This window comes from Syzygium oleosum, unplaced genomic scaffold (assembly GCF_021117445.2).
Source record: "Syzygium oleosum isolate NSW1041296 unplaced genomic scaffold, Sole_v2.1 Sole_v2.03, whole genome shotgun sequence".
Lineage (NCBI taxonomy): Eukaryota > Viridiplantae > Streptophyta > Magnoliopsida > Myrtales > Myrtaceae > Syzygium > Syzygium oleosum.
In genome coordinates this window covers 4515322-4535375 of record NW_026607487.1, presented here as the reverse complement: position 1 = coordinate 4535375, position 20054 = coordinate 4515322, and the positions used below count along the sequence as shown (strand labels likewise).

Here is a 20054-nt window from a genome sequence, read left to right as displayed (position 1 = left end):
CATGAAAGGTTTGCAGCCTGTAGGGTCCCCCCGCTCGTCAGAGCCAATTTCACACGATTCTCACGTTGTAAAGTCTCTCCTGTCCAACGCCCAGTTCGGACACGAACCTCATCCGACAGTCAAACTCCCATCTCACACCCCTCCTCTTTTTTATCATCTGCCTAGGCTCAGATCCCTACTCGTTTCTTTATTCATTCCCATCGATGACTACCGATCCTGCTGGGCCCAGAAGCCAGACCGTTCTGTGCCTGTTGAATAAGCCGAGAAACCGACCGTTTTAGACAGACATCTTTCCCTGTTGTAACTACATTTCAAGATCTGTCTGTTTTCCATTTGTTCTGGTCTGTACCCTCCCTATCAGTATTCCCGTCTCTCCTTCTCCTCCTCCTTTTTCAAGGTTGCTTTCATCCTCTTCACTGAGACAACCGTGATGGTGAAACCGCATTACTGCCCTCACCTGATAAAGTGAATATCGGACTTTAGGGTCAACTGAAAAGCTGAGGGCTTATGGGTTCTTTCCCTCTTGGACCCCGTACCTAATTCAGTCACCTAAATTTACGTATATGCATACTATGTCACTGTCGTCGACCAGGACGAGGGGGCCAGGCTGCCGAGGCTCGACTCGAGCCCGAGCCTCGAATCTCCCCGCTCGGCCTTGGATTTGGGTTGGTCCGAGGTCGACGGCCCGGATCGGCAATGGTCGAGGGGAGTTAACTCAAGTCTAGAAAAAAAGGAATAGGCAAAGAGCGAAGCGAGCCACACGCTGAAGCAAAGAATAAAGACAAAAAGAAAAATGAATGAAGTACAAAACTAAACAAAGCATATGCGGCTATTGGCTGCTAAAATTTCTCATGCAGCCGTCTCTGCGATACCTTCCCCCATCCGAAAGTCCATTTCTTCGTACCCATCTACCTCTCTCTCCAACACGCTGTCCTTTATATGCACTCGCAGCTGATTCTTGCCACCTTCATTTTGGGCAAATTTGGCTCTCCACGAGAGCTTTATGGTAAGAAGGAAACATGGGGAGAGAGAGCCCGGAAGAAGATGGGTTGCCAACGAGCTCTCTGCTTCTCAAAGAAGTCCCTGGCTATGGCAACCGTGGCAACTCCTTGTCTTCAAGTGATCCCTCGGTCACGCCTCTCGTCGTTTTCAGCACGCTCGTTGCCGTTTGCGGGTCTTTTGTCACCGGGTGTGCTGTGAGTACTATTGCATCAAACTTCTCGTGAATTGCTTGCATGTAGTTCCATCACTAAGAACCCGGCTCTGTTTTCTGTCGAGCAGTCTTGCTTTCCCCCCGTTTTTTTTTCTTTTTTCTTTTTTGCATTTCTGTCACAGGTTCTTTCAAATTCGAGTTAATGTTTCGTTAGAGAAAGAAAGAGGAAGAAACAAATTGCTCCATCAATGTTTGTCTTTTTGCTTGTGTGATTGGTCGAACTTTCATTTTCGTTCAAGATGGTGGTTTTTGTTTAGGCATTCGTATGATGTTGCAACGAGCAAGAGATCTACACCTGCAATTCTTGTTGAATGTCCGATTGCTTTTTCTTTCTTTCTTTTTTTATTTCCGGGGGGGTGGGGTGTGGAGCGGAAGTTAGTTAATAATGTTGCAGAAGCACCAGGCATGTTGTGGGTCACATGGCTTAATAGACCCAAGATATTAGGTTGACCTGGAATTGTTTAAGAATATATATGTCATAACTGAAGTTGCCATTATATGATAAATTACGTTTGTTATGGAAACTCAATTTGGCAAAGAGACATGGAAATTATCACATTTTACTACTTGGATTGCGTTTTTCAGAAAAAGATACTTCTGAAAAACCAATTTTCAGGTAATGCAATCTTTCATGTTTTTTGTTTTGCCTCTGTAATGTCATCCTCCGGGCGACTGATCTATTCACGCTGTGGTTTCTCATGAGATTACTCTCCACCAAGTAGACGTTACCATAACTAGTGGCGTATTTCTATAATGCAGTCTGGTTATTCATCACCTGCTGAGTCGGGCATAATGGAGGACTTGGGGCTCTCTACAGCAGCGGTGAGTCCTATCAAGCATACATGCTACATGGCTACCATTTTATATTCTCTCAGCCCTGCATAGTTCTGTTATTCAAGGGTAAATGCTGGGAATTGTGCATCTTAAAGTAAAATTTACCGCCAAGAATTGAGCTATAAGATGTCCTCAGTGCATTGCTAGACAGTGCGATGAATTCTGACCAGTTTCAGCCAATTCCTTGTTCAGTAGAATCTGTGCAGAACCTCTGATATTATCATTGCGAATTTCATTTGCACTTTTCCCTAAAAGCATGGTTGATGCCAAAAAACTCACGACCTGAAGAGCTAGCTAAGGACTTCTTCATCTGTGACACTGTTGGAATTAGGGAATTTTTCAGTCACAATCCAGGGTCTCTAATATTAATATTCATTCATTTCTCATGTTACAGTATTCGCTTTTTGGTTCTATATTAACAATAGGAGGGTTAATAGCAGCTTTGGTTAATGGGCGGATGACAGATATGATGGGTCGTAGACACGTAAGTCATTCTCTAGCCCTTTCCAGCTATTCGTGAATTTGAAAATCATTTATGTTCAACCAAGATCCTGAAAAAATCTTACAGAACTCTTAATTGATGCGATGTGACACAGACAATGGGGATTTCACAAATATTTTCCACTGCAGGATGGCTTTCTATAGCATTTGCCAAGGTTCATGCTCTGTCTATTTACCGCTCCAGAATTTTTCTTCATAGATTGGCAATGACTTGATCCACAAAACTTCAATCACATTCTACTTTTCTGAGTTGTCTATTCTCCGAAAAGGCTGAGAAGCAGTTAATGGTGTATTTCATCTTACCTTGCAGAATGCTTGGTGGCTAGATATTGGAAGACTGTTAAATGGAGTTGGCATTGGGATTGTATGTTACGTGGTAAATGCAGAAACATTCACATTTATTACACTAATTAATTTCTAGAAGACGTTGGTCATAATATTGTTGCCAAACAGGTACCTGTGTACATTGCCGAAATAACACCCAAAAGTATCCGGGGAGCATTCACAGCTTTAAATCAGGTGAAATTTTGGGCCACTGTAAAATGTTTATGGTGTCAACTCAATGCATTGCCTATCAACCTTTGCTGGATCTGGTTGCAGTTTTTGTTATGCTGTGGCTTTTCGTTGATTTACTTTCTTGGAACTATTGTTTCCTGGCGTATCTTGGCCTTCATAGGTACTGTCTCGGTTCTCTTCTGCTTTGTTTTGTTAGATTTTGTCTTGGGAATCATGATAAGGTCACTGTCCACGATTTTATTTTCAGGTTGTATCCCCTGCGTACTTCAAATTTTCGGTTTATTCTTTATCCCGGAGTCTCCTAGATGGCTGGTAAGTTGTTTATGGAGTGTATCAGGTACTCTTGAGGAGCCATGTAATTTCGATTGTGGCCATCACTTTGTTTGATGTAGCTTCATTCGACGGTGATCATTTCATCGGTGTTGTCAAAATTTGTCATTCAATGGTGATGATTTCATGGTTAAGTAACCATGACATAATGGAACTTGGATAATTAGATGATGGGCCAAACTAAATAGCACAAGTAGCATGCTGCATGCCATGTGGAGTATTTTGTAGCCCACCACGATGTATCGCAAGGCATGGAAATCATTTTGAATATTCTCATGCGCAAAACACATTGCTTTGTTAAAATTTTTGATGGAATTTGGGAAGAGTGGTAATGAAGTCAACATTTTACCAAAGAATAATTTTACTCATGACTGAAATTGAAGTCTAGCTGTGAACTGAGAATGACCAGAGGTATAGTCATTACAATTTCCTCGTCAAGACAATTCGCGTGATCATTTATGTAAGAGTTCACTAATAATCTAAAAATCTGAAATGATAAATTAAAGTTAATGTTGTAGGAATATTGGAATGAGGACTCTGCATTTTCCATTGCAAGGAAGATGATTAGTGTAGTTATTGACTGATAGGTAAAAGTCGGTCAAGAAAAGGAGTTTGAAGCCACATTGCAGAGACTCCGTGGCAAAAGTGTTGACATTTCCCGGGAAGCAACGGATATCAGAGTAATTTCTCCATTTCACATATCAATAGGAGAAATTTTTCCCTTTTCCTTCGACTTTTTAGTGTTTCGATTCATATTGTCTTACAGGACTATACAGAAACCTTTGAACGGCAATCCCAGTCTAGAATTCTCGATTTGTTTCAACGAAGATACGCTCATTCCCTCATAGTAAGCCTTCCCTCCAAAATATTCAAAATTGCTTCCCATTTTTTGCTCCGTTTTTTGTTCCTATTTCCTAATTTTTTCAAAGCTTAGATAGGAGTCGGATTGATGATCCTTCAACAATTTGGAGGGGCAAATGCATTTGCCTACTATGCGAGCTCTATATTTGAATCAGCTGGTAAAAATCACGCTAGAAATTCGTTTGTTAATCATAAAGATCGAAGACTTGGTAATCTCAACTTATTTTTCTGACAGACTTTTCAAGCAGCATTGGTACCCGAAGCATGGCTATTGTCCAGGTAATAGACTCTGGAGAACTAAACTGGAAGAGGAATTTCATTTATCACATTTTCAAGATTTTCTCACCTGTTTTGCAGATCCCAGCAACCGCTCTTAGTGTAATCTTGACAGATAAAGTTGGAAGAAGACCGCTTTTAATGGTGATGAAACCAATACATATTGCTGCATTCTCCTAAAGTAAGTTGCTCATAAGCATTATAATCTGACATTCATTTGCAGATTTCTTCAGCTGGAATGGGCTTGAGTTGCTTTGTTTTAGGATTCTCATTCTTCATGCAGGTATTCAAACAGTGACTAAGCCTACTCGTTCTTCTTGATCTCATGAAATGGCCTGAATTTTTTTATTATACCTTTCTGTGAAATCAGGACCTGCAGTATTGGAAGGAAGCTACACCCATTTTGGTGTATGTATGCATTATGGCAAGTCTATAACAAAGATTTTCTACTTTCTTGTTTTTCAACTCTTATATGACTTGCTCTTATGATAGAGGGCATATTGAGTTGCGGCTCAATCCAACTTTGCCGGGCAATAATACATTGGAGAGAACACTTCGACAAAAAAAAGCCTTCATTATAATATTGCTGCTTCTAAGTCCTGACTCAACCTTCTTTCCAGGACTAGTAGTATTGAAGTTGCTGACAGATGATTATTGCAATTAGGTGTATTCCGTAGCTTACTCACTTGGCATGGCAGGTTTACCGTGGGTCATAATGTCGGAGGTAAATATATACCTTCCGTCTAACATTGCACTTTGTAGCCTCTACTTCGTGACCATTTATAGGATTAGAAACCTATTTATACCGGTGGACATCTTCTCAATAGGTATTCCCAGTAAATGTTAAAGGGTCGGCTGGAAGCCTGGTGACCTTCTCCAATTGGTCCTGTTCTTGGATCGTCAGCTACACTTTTAACTTCATGTTGGAATGGAGCGCACCCGGTAATTAATCCCCCTCTTTTTTTCATTCTTGTTCTATGGTTTTCACTGGCTATGCTTCTCTGGAGCCTAAATACATGAACTGCATGAGTTCTTATGTTGGTCGAATGTACTAACAAATCTATGTCTTGACTATGCTGCTTTCAGGAACCTTTTTGATCTTTGCGTGCATTTGCGGTTTAACTATCTTATTCACTGCGAAGCTAGTGCCGGAGACCAAGGGGCGAGCATTGGAAGAATTGCAAGCATCACTTGCCCATTTTCTGCAATGATTTGTACCTTGTTGAGATCTGAATTGGTATGATCATTGTGTTGCCAAGCACATAAGGCATTGAGTCATGCTGTCGAGAGGCTTTTTGTAGGGTTGACTTTTTTGTGCCTGATTGTGAAAAAATTTGCAATAATAAAAGGGGTGAAAAAAAGGGAGATTTCGTTGCAATTTGTTTAACCTTTTATACTGACTGATTTCACCATCCTCAGGTCAACTTTGTTGGATGCTGGCAAATTGCCATACCAATGATGATTGACTTGCAAATAATTAAGGATTAATACCACAAAAAACCCCAAACTAATATATCTGTAACAATTTTACCCCAAACTAATTTTTAACCATAAAAAACCCCAAACTGGTACACCCGTGACAAATTTACTCTCAGTTTATTTCCGTTAAATTTTACAGTCAAATTCTTTGTTAAATGACACGCGGAAGTTGACTGATGTGCTAGTTTTATGTTTTACCATCCGTTTATCATAGGTGCATCAATTTGTGATTTTTTATGGTATTAATCTAATTTAACGGAAACTAACGGAGGGTAAATTTGTCACAAATGTATCAGTTTGAGGTTTTTAGTGGTCAAAATATTAGTATGGGATAAATTGGTCACTTGTTTCCCAGTTTGGGATTTTTTGTAGTAAAAAAATTAGTTTGGGGTAAAATTATCACAGGTGTATCGGTTTGGGGTTTTTCGTGGTATTAACCCTAATTAATGCTTTAAAACTTTAGTCAACTTTGCCGATTACTTGTTTCTGATTACGCACGTTATGTTTTAGTTATACTTCCATTTCATCAATTCCAAATTACGACACGTGAGTGAGAAATAAAGTTCTAGTGGAGTGCGATCGAGTTCTAAACATGCAATTAAGTCCGAGTTTTGATGCCATTGTCGAATGATCGAGTCCCTCCTGTACCGCCAACCTGGGACTGCTCGATATATGTAGCGGTAGGACCATGTTAAACGTGACATCTAGAAAGAAAATCCTTTTTCATGATACTCGGATTTGCATAAGCTTTTGTGATAGGGACGGATCCATGCCATGTGATGTGAAGGCAATTCCCCTCGCTCATTGTTTAGTGGCCTACTAGCATATCTATAGTCTTTCACTATTTTTCAAATTTGCCCCCTCAAGAGTTGACAAAAGAATGCTGCAACAGAAGCTATTGATTCCCACATTTCCTTAATTTTCGCCCCTTAATTGCGAACCGTTTATCGACAATTGTGCAGTCATCAAGAAAAAAATAGTTCACAAATAAATTGTGTTATCACACATACATAACCCATTATTTTAAATACAAAAAGTCCGACAATATTAACTTAGGCTCCGCTTGTTCCGCGGGAAATAAATGATTTGGAAAACGTTTTCTTAAAAAATGCTAACTTATATCACTTGAAATAATTAGTTAATAAAAAATGTTTTCATTGTTGGCGACAGTTTATGTCTAAATATTTTTATGGACAATGAAAATGTTATATGCTAATTTACTTTTGTAAGCGATTCAATCGATGATTTTTAGAAAATTATTTTTCAAATCAACCATTTTTCGTGAAACAAACGGATACTTAGATTATTAACATCTATGAAACATATCATTAACTGTTAGGTTTGGCCACTTAATTTTTTTTTTTACATCCGTCCTGGATTCGCTACCAGGTTCTGCCCTTGATTTACTTTGCATGTGAGGTTTTCTATTGTCAATTCCACGTTCTATCAGTCTAGTTTGCATGTTAGAGGAGGTATTAGAGTATTCTCCACGACCTCATCTTTTTAATTTTTTAGTATCGATTTTTAAAAAATTATCTCTCCATGCCATCTCTCATCTCTAATTATTCTCCAAAATAGTGTCGGATAGGTGGCACCAGCAGGTTGGTGTAGTTTTACATCGACCATCAATGAGTGAATTGCCGCTATCACTACTACAGATATGAGCAAATTATACACATGATCAATCAAAGAATAAATAACTTAGAAAAAGAACATAAAATAATGAGTAGACTTTAGAGTGAAGAAACCAGCTCATGCAACAGACAGTCCTTTGCCTATCGGCACGCACGTTTCGCCGTGGAAGGATGTGTGTTTTGGGATACTTTTCCATTTTCCGTTTACTGCGGCTTTATCGCTCCTGTTCATGCATGTCCTAATGAGGCATCATGTCGTTCCATCTCCCATTGATAAGGTCATTGCAATTATAGCACCCATTTGCGCACCTCCCTTAATAAGACACCACATCGTTTTAACTTCTGTCGATGCGGTCTATATATGTTAGAGTAATTAAATATTAAATTACGCTTTCATTTAATAACTTAAACTTTTAGAATAATTGACAGTGATTTCACAAAATTTCACATGGTATCAGAGTTGAAAGTCTCGAGTTCAAATTTTTCCGGGCCCCATTTGACTCCCTAACTAAATATGTCCATACTTAGTACTAGGTAAAAAGATCAGACTAAGCATAAATGGGAGTATTAAAGTAATTAAATATTAAACCACGTCTTCCTCTAACAGCTTAAGTTTTTAGAACAGTGAAAAATGTTGCTTGAACTACTTGCCTTCAAATACTCCCATATCATCTCCAACCCTGATGACCGTTTGGAGTTCACGGGGTATTTGACCATGGCGTGTAGGCTTTTCGGGCCAATAAAGTCAACATCGATTCCTTCCATTCCTTCAAGACAGATTACTAGGACGGGAGGAATGGGCCCATCATGCTGAAGCAGTCCTTAAGGGTTGTTGAAGTGGACGGGTGAGTTGTGTTACAAAAGTCTAACATAGGATAAGTGATGTAGTGTGAAGCAGTTAATATATCCAAGTTGGCCCATAACTCATTGACTTAAGCTTTTGAGTACAGGTAAGTTCAACTAGATATATTGACGAGCTCGGACTTGGGCTCCCTCTTGGCGATCTTACCGGTGAAGGTATCGGGCTTATGCTGCGTGCTCTCAACAAGGGCCACAGCCAGATTTTCGAGCTGGCTGAAAAAGTGTATGCCAAGCTGGTTCATGAGAGAGAGATAGGTTGAGAAACAAGCTCGTTGCCGTTGATGGCCACATCGAGGCAGGGAGAGACACTGCCGAGTTGGAGCTCGAGAAGGGAGGCTCACTAGAGGCTGAATGACTCGGACCATGACGTCCAGGTTGCCCTGTCCTTTGTGAGGCTTGCTGGTTAACTCGTCAAGAACCAACAACCCTTGTTCGATGAGCTTCAGGATGACTGTGATCATCTTTTCCCCTTGTTCAAGTGCGCGCTTCGATTGCCCATCAGGCTACTGAGGAGAACAATCAAGTGAGGAGCGCCTGGTCTCTTTTGAGTTTAGGTTTAAGGCACATGTTGGTCTGATATGGCCAACTGATGTTGTTTCGCTGTCGCCGTACCTGTCTTTTGAGTAAAAGTAATTCCTTTTCGAACTGATGCATTTCTTTTTCTCATCGATGTGCATATTCCATTGGCAAGTTCTTCTCGTATTTCTTTTCCTTACAATTTTCCTTGCTCATGTTGGATTTTTTGCATCTCCCAGATGGTCGGATAACACTTTTTTTTTATAAATATTTTCTGTTTATTGACCTTGGTAACTCGTTCTCATCGACATCCATTAATCGATAACTGTTGCCGGTCAAAACATCCATAACCGAATAGGGTCCTTCCCAATTAGATGACCATTTGCCGAATTTTTCGTTATTTGCATTTATCGGCAATATAGTCTTCCACACTAAGTCACCAATATCGAAGTGTTTTGCCTTAACATGTTTATTGTAAGCTCTAACGACTCTTCTATTTAGGTCAATCACTTGCTCTAATGCAGAGATTCTGTCTTCTCCTAACTTATTGATGTTCATATACATCAATTCATCATTTCCTCTTTAGTCATATCTCCTTGCAACATGACTCTTAGAGATTGGACGGTAATCTCTAAAGGAGGTACAACTTTTTATCCCTGTGCTTGATCATTTAGATGTTCGATAATTCCATAACACAATCGACAGAAGGGAATTCCATTCTTTAGGATTTTCTTCCAAATGTTTCTTGATAAGATTAATTAGAATCTTATTTGAAGCCTTGGCCTAAGTATGGTAGGCTCTTGAGTGGATCATTTTGATCCCTCTAGACTTTGTAAAGTCTAACACCTCTTGACTAGTAAACACGGTCCCTTGATCGACAATTATTGTCTTAAGTATGCCAAATAGATGTTTAATATGCACTTGTATAAACTGTTTCACAGTCTTTTGTGTAATATTTTTGTAGGAGACCGATTCAACCCATTTGTGAAATAATCGGTGGCAACCAAACTAAAATTATCTTTTTTAGATGAAGGAGGGTATATTTTACCGATTATGTCGATAGCACATCCTCGAAATGGCCATGGTTTAACAATGGGTTTTACCATCGATGTTGGGACATGTTGAATTGGGCCTTGCTTTTGACAAGACTCACATCCTTTTGCATAATTAACGCAATCTTCGGTTATAGTTGAACAGAGGTACCCACGAAGACGCAATAGCCATTTCATATTTATTCCAGCTGGATGAATGAATCATGTTTGTCTAAAGATCTGACTAAAATCCCATCAACAATTCGTTTATATAACTCATCGCCAAGTAGCAAATTTTTCATCGCTTGTCTTTTAAAATTTGTCTTTCTCGACTGGGTTTTTCAAGTAATACAGTTTTCTCCAATCCTCTTGGTCAGCACTGATGCTGTGACCTTTATTAGTCAAGTCATCAGCACTTGATTTTCTATTGAAGGCAATATTTTTACTTTGGTGATAATGAATTTGGCTAACTCTTTTGATATTCTATATCCGGATGCCATTTGAGCTAATTCATTGGCTTCCACGTTCTCGTCTTTTTTGATATGGACCAATTCGTGGTCGGAGAAGTTATTTAGCAATTCTTTTGCTGAGGCATAATGGCGAATGATGTTTTCACTGAGGCATTGATATTCCCCAATCAATTGTTTAATGACTAGCCGTGAATCCTCTTTTATTCTAATGAACTAAACGTTCATGTTGACCAATGTGTTTAGGCCAACTATTAATGCCTCGTACTCCACATGATTATTAGAACAATCAAAACCAAGTTTGAACATAAACTTGGTTTTATGTCCTTGCTGAGATACTATTAATATCCTTATGCCTGAGGAATTATTTTCACATGGTACATTAAAATATAGAGTCAATGTGTTTGTCTTCTTCAATGTGCACACATGGATATTCTGTGATGAAATCGGCAATTGCTTGTCCTTTTACTGTCCTAAGTGGAACATATACCAAATTAATCTCAGACAAGGCAAAAGCCCACTTAGCAATGCAGAGTCTAACAATTGGCTGAGTCAGCATATATTTTATCACACCCGTCTTGCCTATTACGTGAACCATAGTCAGCAACATGTAGTGACGCAGTTTATTACAAGCATAATACAAGGACGGACATAGTTTTTCCATAGGGGCGTATCTCCTTCTTTCAACATTCTACTAAGCTGATATACGACCTGTTTATTGCCTTCGTCATTCTCTTGTGCTAGCATGTTTCCAATGGTAGTACTGGTCGCCGACATACAAAGTTTCAAAGACCTACTTGCTTTAGGTGGCATTAAAACTGGAGAATTAGATAAATATTCTTTAATACGATTGAAGGCAAGTTGATGCTTTTCTTCCTAGATAAACTCTTCCTGTTTTTTTTTTTATTTAATCAAAGGAGAAGAAGCCTTTATTTGTCCATACAAGGCAACAATAAACCTACCCAAGAAATTACTTTGCCAATTATCATTTGCAATTGTTAGGTGGCGGCAACTCTAGAATTGCCTTATTTTTGTCTATCTTAATTCCTCTTTGATTTACTAATTTCTAGAAAATTACCATCCCTTAAATCCGAAAGCGCATGTCAAAGGATTCATTCAATTTATATATTTTTGCATCATAACAAAAGCTTTCAGATGACTTAATTTGTATGATTTGACGATGATATCATCGATGTAGATCTCCATGAACTCCTCGATCTTGTCGTGGAAGATGAAATTCATTGCCCTTTAATATGTTGCTCTGGCATTCTTAAGACCAAATTGCATCACCAACCATTCGACCGTACCAATGGCTCTAGGACATCTGAACACAATCTTATGCACATCTTCTTTCGCTATGAATATTTGATTGTATCCCGAATGACCATTCATTAAAGACATAATCTCGTTACCAGACGCCAAATCAACTAGCATGTCAACCATCGCCATTTGATAGTTATCTTTAGTGGTTGCAGCATTGAGGTTTTCAATGTCGACACAAACCCTCAACTTCCCATTTTTTCTTTTTCACAAGCACTATATTAGAAAGCCATTTGACATACCATGTTGTTTTGATGAACCATCCTACTAATAGTCGCTTGATTTCTTCTTTGACTTTGAGAATAATTTCAGGAACAAACCTACTCGGGGGTTGCTTGTGCGGTCGAAACCCTTTTTTGATTGGCAAGTTGTGCTCTATTACATCTGTTCCTAGTCAATGTATCTCATGATAATACTAGGCGAAACAATCTTTGCACTTCTTCAATAATTCGACCAATTGCATCTTGAAAATTTCTTCCAATAATGCGCTAACATAAATTGTTCGACAATAATGTTCATCACTGATGTTAATCTCAATTAACGGATCCTGAGCCTCCACCATTCTATCATCTTCTCTCAGTGGTGATTGCTCAAAATCTACTATGTAATTGGCAACGCTGACAGATTGTTTAGTCTGCTCAGCCAAAGAGGCCGAATACCTTTCATCGAGGTCTTCCAACAATGTATGGTTCTCCATAGACAACCTTGTTTAGTTGTCATGCCAGTTCATCCTTGGGAATCCAGTCAACATTTCCGTTGTCAAAACGGCAAAAAGCCAGGTCTCTGGGATCAACTCTTGGAAGTTCTATAATGCACGAGTTACTGATCACCTTTCTATTATGGTATCGATTTTCTTTTAATGCATCTACCCAAGTCACATATATATTATGATTAGCCTTAACATATTGAACAATGTCTCCATTCCAAAAGGCTAGCATTTGGTAAAGAGTAGATGTGGCACATTATTTTCCATGAATCCAATCTCTTCCCAATAGTAGGTTATATGACCCATTGGCATGAACAATGAAAAAAGAGGTTTCAGAAGTCTTTGACCCAACGATGAGGTCAGCTATGAAAACTCCTTTGGCCTCACTGATTTCTCCTGTAAAGTCTAAAAGTTGAATGTTTGAAGGAATGATCTCATCATTCTTTTTCCAAGTTTCTTGAAGTACTTGTATGGGATGAAATTTAATGTAGGTGCCCCATCGGCCAATACCTTAGACATAGGTCTGCCATTGATTTTGGCCGATATGTTAAGGGCTTTGACATGTCTGGAGTTGTGAGCTGGAAGTTTTTCAAACTCCATCACCTCATCATCTGTGTATTAGAACTCAGCCCTTTCTTCCTCATCGATTATTGAATCATCATCTGCTGCCATTCTTATCGACGCTATTTTGAACTTCGAAGGCAACTTGGCTTAAACCATATAGTATCTTGCATGTGACATTGACCTCAAAAGTGTTGCGGGCCTTGGCTCGGATTTTTCCATCTTTTAGAGATCCCGAATCCTTTGGTTCTCCACTGGTTTGAGCTCATTCTTCAGGTTTCCTTTTCCAAACCAAGTTCCTAGCTCTAAATTTCGTGGTTTATAGGCTGCCATGAGAGTTGGACTAACTTGACTAATACGAACTTGATTGACTTGCTATTGTAGTTCAAACATCTTCTTCTTCCGTTGCATTCTTCTTATTTGAGTTCTGGACATACTGCCCCGTGGTCCCTATATCTCCCTAGTTTCGAACCATTGTCCTTATGGAGGATCATATCAAAGGTTCGTCAGCGATAGGGCATTGATGAATCGGTATCCTCAGGAGGTAGCTTTTGACAAGATTGGCTTCAATGAGATTGTTTTAAGAGAGCTCTTCGGAATATGGTAACGTGAATGGTCTGAACTTGCCAATAACTTCAAATTGAGGCATCCGCCCCTCAGCATCTGCCTCGCGCTAGTAAAGAACACGGCATTGTCTCACTTCTTGGCCTTCTTCACCGGCGTCTTCACTCTCTTCGACTTCTTCACCGGGGTCTTCTTCAGCCTTCACCGCGGGCTTCAACTTCGGCTTCTCAGCCGCCTTTCTCTTCACACCCACCGCAGCTTTCGGCTTTGCAGCTGCTTTGGGCTTGATGGCAGCAGCAGCCTTCGCCTTGGAAGCTGCCGCCTTCGACCCAAAAAAAAAAAATTTGTCCTCTCCCAACCTCGTCCCCAAGCTCGTACTTGCTCCCGAAAAACTTCGAGAACGTCGAGGGCGGTCACCCGCCCCTCGGCCTCTGCCTCACTCCCTTTCGGGGGTGCGAGGGGCGGCCTTAATGTGCTTTGTCGGCGACGGCGGGGAACGGCCGCTCGACGAACGCCGAAGCAGAAACGAGCGGAGGAGCAAAATCCGAGAGCCAAAAAGAGAGATTCAAAATAAATTTGAAAGCGTGTTTGCTGGAGACGAAAAATATTTGCTTTTCTTCTTCGTCTTCTGATGACGAGGAAAGGAAAGGACGGAGAGGAGAGAGAATTGCAGAGCGAGGAGAGAGGGTCGCAGGGCTAGCATGCACGCTAGGAAAGAGGATGGAAATTATCATTATTTTTTTTGGAGAAAATCGCGGGCTGACGGGCCGGCCCCACAAGCGCCACGTGGGTCCACGTGGCGGTCCCGGATTTTTCCAACGTAAGTTTCGTATTACCTGTTTTAGAAAAACCCCAAACTTTACCACCCGTGACACATTTATCATGAACTTCTTTTTGTGACACCAAAAACCCCACACTATGCTATTTGTGACACATTTACCCCAATGTGCTTTAGTCCATTGATATTTTCGTCTTTTTTACCTCTTTTTTTCCTTTCCGGTGAGGGGGGCCCTCGCTAGATTTGGCGAGGGCGGCCGTCGCCGGCGTCGGGCGAGGGCCGCCTCGCTTGGGTGAGCGAGGGCAGCCCTTGCCCGACTCAGGCGAGGGCGAGCGAGGGCGACCCTCACCCAACGCTGGCGAGGGTCACCCTCGCCCGATGCTAGCGAGGGTCGCCCTCCCTCGCCTGGGCGAGGCGGCCCTCGCCCGATGCCGGCGAGGGTGGCACTCGCCAGATCCGGCGAGGGCGGCCCTTGCCGGAAAGGAAAAAAAAAGAAAAAGAAAAAAAGACGAAAATGCCCATGGACTAAAGTACATTGGGGTAAATGTGTCACAAATAGCATATTTTGGGGTTTTTGGTGTCACAAAAAAAATTCAGGGTAAATATGTCACAAGTGATAAAATTTGAGGTTTTTGGTGGTTTTTTCCCTACCTTTTTTAGGAATCCAGCTTTAGACCCCATGAATTGTATATGAATTGGGGGAACTTTCGTTCCTAAAGTCAGGAGTTAAAACCGATGAGATTGGCTTAATAGTTAAAGAACCCAACTTATGTGTGGACGATGCAGAACCGGCTAAAAACGAGAGACGAAAAGTCAGATATCGGTAGCTATTTGATTGCAATGTCCGCATGCCTAATTTTACACGTATGTATGTGTGTGTGTGTAGCTTTTTGTTTCATTGGTTTGTCTCTTGTTGAATGTTTCTCCTTTTTGGAAGTATTGTTTTATACAATGATAATATATATTTATTTATAATGGACGATTGTCGCATCACATCGCAATCATTAGATGCATAGATGGTTACACATTAAAATCTTATTGATATGCATTCTTGCTAACTCAAAATTTGACTATACCCACTCAATTTTCTTGAGAGGAGAAGCCATTTTAATTTATAGAAATTATCTGATAATTCAATAGTTCATCATCAATTGACACTTTTGAAATCGGGTGAATATTGTTTTTCGTTTTGCTTAAATTTTTATCAAATCCAAATATTTGCACAAGTGATTCATTTGCTGTTCTTTTGTTTTTATTGTTTGGCCAAGATGGCCCATACTGTTAAAAAACACTATAAGTGAAAGCAAAATTCTCCAACTAAGTTTGCTGTTATACAATATATCATTGTCGATATTGATGTTTCCAATTTCTAGCAGTTATTTTTTTATCAATCAAGCCAAAGTCTTATGGGAGCAAAATTGACTGGTGGGATCTAAGCTGTTCAGTTCCTTCTTGCATTTCTGCCTCAATCTAGCTGTAGCCTCTATCCAGATTATTTTTCTCCTTTCTAGCAACTCTTGGTGCCTATCCAAAGGCCATCTTTTCACTTTTTGTTATTTTTTTTTATTTAATTTTCAGGTCGACATTCGCACGTCTCAATTGATCCACCGTCAGCAACAAAAAAGAAAATTGATCCACCGTCCGGGTGATCTTAGGGGTGCATTCTCTTATGTCCCCTTGTGCTTTGGAGTAATTCTCAAGATCATTCTTTTGCATTTTTTTTCATTCTTTTGCATTTTTTTTCATCAAGAGTTTTAGGAATGATGATTTAATTGATTATGATATATTTTAGTGGGTGTCCTTAGCTGCATATCCCAAGTATCTTGGATGGGCGGCTGGCAAAAGTAGGCTCACTAGCTGTGAATGTGATTAAAAGAATCAATAGTTTTCTTTGGATTAATAGGAAAGGACTGCGATTCTTTTGGCTGGAAAGACCACTGCTGAGTTCACGGCCGGTTAAAAAAAAAAAATCACACTATTATTGATAGTTGAAGGAATTCGATTCAAAACTAACTTTAACCATGCGTATTTCGAACGAATAACAAGTGTGATTAGAGTTAATTTAGCTTGACAATATCGCCTCGGTTAAAATTCAACACGGACATGCAATTGCTAAAAGTTTAGATTGCCTTTAATGAGTTAAGAAATGAGGGTCGCCATATCGAATGCAGTGACACATCTTCATTCCTATTCCTAGATGTTCCCATTGACCATGTCAATTACCATTGAGTTATCTGAAAACATCAATTATGCAAATTATAAAATGCATGAGTATACATGTTGCCAATCAAATTTTTTCAAGTGTTAGTGAAAGGTGTGGACATACAAATTCTAAGACATTACAACATGTCTTCCACACTTTCCAAATAATGGGATCTTGATCCTTTGTTGTCTAAACCGATCTGCCTGTTCAAAAATCTCTTTTAAATAAGATTGAGATTTAAATAGCGGCAAGATTGTGATTTGAGATTATAAAATTAATAAGACCGGGCAAAACTGTAAATTCTTACTAATTTTAATCTTTGCTCATTTTATGATGGAAAATCGAATCAAATAAATTTGGTTTTTAACTTAACATTAAAAAATAGCAAATTTATGATGTGTTTTTGCCCCAGAGACATTAGTCAAAGTCATATTTCGGCTTTCTTGTACGCACACTTGAAAGTCGTGACCAATGAGAGTCTGATTTGCGAATGTCGGCCACTTTGCTTGGTGAGGAGTCTAATAACGATGAGAAGCAACTCAGATATTGATATATTGTTGATAAAGTTTATGAATATGTTCACTAGAAGTCATAAAACTTATCGCAAAAGTGCAATTGACTCATAAAATTTTCAAAAAGTGCAATCAAGTCCTAAAACTTATTAAATTGGTGCAATCAAGTTCTTCCATTAACACCGTCAATTTATCTAACAGAAAATGCTAATGTGGCATTTTTAAATTAAATTCTCTCTCCTATGTGACATTTATTATTATTATTTTATTCAAATATTAGTTAAATTAAAATTAAAATTAAAAAAAAACAAAACTAAAAGAAAGAGAGAGAATGAGCCTTGCCGATGGGCACTGCTGAAGCCGCCCATCATCGAAGGGGCTGATAGAGGTCACCAGCCCTAGCGAGGGTGGTTGGCCCTCGCCAACCTCGGTGAGGCCTTGCCGACCCTAGACGAGGATCGACAACCCTCATTAGGCTCGAGCGAGGGCACCTAGATTTGGGCGACTTTGGCCCTCACTTGGGGCCTGCGACCATCGCTTGACCTGGGCAAGGCTCACCCAGATTTGGGTTGAGGGCACCTTGATATGGACGATGCTCAGCCCAATGTCACCCAAATTTGAGCGCCTCGCCTGAGGCCGACGTGAGCCGACCACCCTCGCCCAGGGTCGACGGCCTCCGCCAATGCCCACCAGCGCCCTAACATTCTTATTTTATTTTATTTTTTTTAATTTTTGTTTTTTAAAATAAAATTTTAGCCTTTTTTTAATTTTTAATCAATCGAAATAAGATTTGAATAAGAAAATAAAAAAAATTTAGGTAGGAGAGAGAAATTAATTTAAAAATTTCACGTCAGCATACTTCGTTAGACAAATCGACAGTGTTAATGGAAAGACTTGATTGCATTAATTTGACAAGCTCGATTGCACTTTTTGAAAGTTTGAGGACTCAATTGTACTTTTACGATAAATTTTAAGACTTTTAGTGCACATATCTAAGATTTAGTACAAGGTTTGCTTGTCCTCTCTCTCGCTGATCTTTTTTTATTTCATTTGTTTATGAACGGATATGAAATTACGATTGGGTGTGACATAGCCTTCATTTGAAAATCATCGCAAAATCCACATAATAATTGTAGCAAGTCAAATCAACTTGATATTTTCTTCTTCTTTTTTTTTTTTTTTCATAATAGTGGAGCCCCTATAGCTAAATCTTTGTCTACTAAAGCTGCGCATGTCAACTATTCTGTGTCCGAGAACAAATTCTGCTCAGAAATGATTCTTTTTTATTCCATGTCCAAGAACAATTTCTAAGCATTTGAAGGGATTTGGTAACTGCCCAAAATTTCTATTCTTAGAATAGGAAAAAAACATAAATGTGATTGATAACTATACAAAATTTCTTTTTATTGATAATATTTTGAATTTTTTAATATTTATTTCTTTTTTTCCTTTTTAAATTATTTTTTCTTTTTTTTCCTTTCCTTCCTTGGCCATGGTCGGTTGCCGGCGCTGGCAATCGGCCACAGGCTAGGGCTGGCGAGGGTATTGTGGCTCTCGCCGATCGCAACAGCGAGGTCAGCCTCGCCAGATTTGGGCGAGGTCGAGCCTCACCCAGCCAAGGTGAGGTCGACCTTGCCGTCGCCACCCAAGTCCCTTGCCTGGGTGACGACCTCGGCCTTGCCAGATCTGGGCAAGGTTGAGCCTTGCCTAGCCAAGGCGAGCCACCCTCGCCCAGGCGGCGAGGGGGACCCTTGTGGGCCATCGGCGAGGGCCGCGACGCCCTCGTCGGCCCTAGCCTGTGACCTGTGGCCGGCGGCGGCGTCTTGTGGCCGACGGCCGGTTGGAGGCAGGCGGCGGCAGGCGAGCGATGGGCCGGGAAGAAGAAGAACAACAAATCAAGAAAAAAAAAGAAAAAAGAAGAAAATTAAAAAGAATCAGAAGTGGAAAAATTGTTCCAGAATCAAGAAGTTACTTTTTTTTACTTCTTGATTCTGTTCCAAAATTGATTATGGGAATAATTTTTTGCAAAATTGTGCCTGGGTACAAAAAATTTAACAAACGGATTTCTGTTCCCAAACTGATTCTGGGAACAAAAGAACAGAAATTTTTACTATTTGGCAAGTTGCCAAACGGGCCCTAAACTTGAGCATACAGATTCTTGCTTTGGGAAGTGGCTGTATTAGGAAAAAGGCAAATCCAGCAATTCAAAAACTCAGGGTTTGAGCGAGGAAAATGAGCATGCTTATAATACTTTGAGAATTCTTGGGCTGAGTATGCACTTAGAAGTTACTGTTACTAGAGACAGTGAACATTTTGGTCCAATCAAAGAGAAATCAACTGGTCAAGAAAATAAAAAACAATTTATATCAACAATCAAACCATAATATTAAAAAAAAAAGCATTTCTTGGCTGTAGGCAGCCTACCGTCAGCACACTTCTTAAAGTCATCAAATTCACATATATTATAATATAATGTTATAAAATATACCTTTTGTCTTATTGTACATTGCAAACGGCACACACACTTAAGAAACCTTGAACTTTGGGCATAGTGTTTAATTGTTTATGCCTATATGTAATAAATCAGTATCTTATGACTGCATAATTGTTGTTTATTCATATCTAACACAATTTCCCATTTCATCGTACAGCTGTGTCACGGGGGAGATCCCCAACCCCACCAGCTAGGTACAGGGTCTCCACATAATTCTTGTATTTTTTATAATTTATTTTTGTCCTGCATGTCATAGGAACTTCAAATAAACAATTAATCATCATCACTCAACAGCAATGAATATTAAAACAGATAAATAACTAATTTAATGGATGGAGGCTTTCCAACCAAATTTAGCAAGCCTATCCCCTCAGCAGCAAAGCTTAATTTTTTTTTT

At 39.6% G+C, this 20054-nt stretch overlaps 1 protein-coding gene across 5 annotated transcripts; it reads left to right on the top strand.

Annotated features, from left to right (window-relative positions):
* The first annotated feature begins 833 nt into the window (after positions 1–833).
* On the top strand, positions 834–5909 carry LOC115680933 (sugar transporter ERD6-like 5). 5 transcript variants are annotated; one of them, XM_056310139.1, is made up of 19 exons: positions 1058–1196; positions 1336–1403; positions 1973–2035; positions 2442–2531; positions 2644–2703; positions 2859–2924; positions 3002–3067; positions 3149–3224; positions 3312–3376; positions 3982–4074; positions 4161–4241; positions 4329–4413; positions 4491–4534; positions 4613–4675; positions 4755–4814; positions 4902–4955; positions 5196–5255; positions 5359–5473; positions 5618–5909. In XM_056310139.1, the coding sequence occupies exons 3-19, from the start codon at positions 2006–2008 to the stop codon at positions 5740–5742; spliced, it is 1233 nt and encodes a 410-aa protein (XP_056166114.1). In that variant the 5' UTR covers positions 1058–1196; positions 1336–1403; positions 1973–2005; the 3' UTR covers positions 5743–5909. The 5 variants fall into 5 exon arrangements, 4 of the variants coding, with proteins under 4 accessions (XP_056166113.1, XP_056166112.1, XP_030460642.1 ...); XM_030604782.2 differs by lacking the exon at positions 1336–1403 and having other exon boundaries at positions 840–1196; XR_008816271.1 differs by lacking the exons at positions 1336–1403; positions 5618–5909 and having other exon boundaries at positions 835–1196; positions 5152–5255; positions 5359–5464.
* Positions 5910–20054: the final 14145 nt, after the last annotated feature.

Coding starts and splice junctions, on each gene's coding strand:
- LOC115680933 (XM_056310137.1), top strand. CDS start 1,020: ATGGGGAGAGAGAGCCCGGAAGAAGATGGGTTGCCAACGAGCTCTCTG. Junction 4,075..4,160: donor GGGAAGCAACGGATATCAGA/GTAATTTCTCCA, acceptor ATTGTCTTACAG/GACTATACAGAAACCTTTGA. Junction 4,676..4,754: donor GAAGAAGACCGCTTTTAATG/GTGATGAAACCA, acceptor ATTCATTTGCAG/ATTTCTTCAGCTGGAATGGG.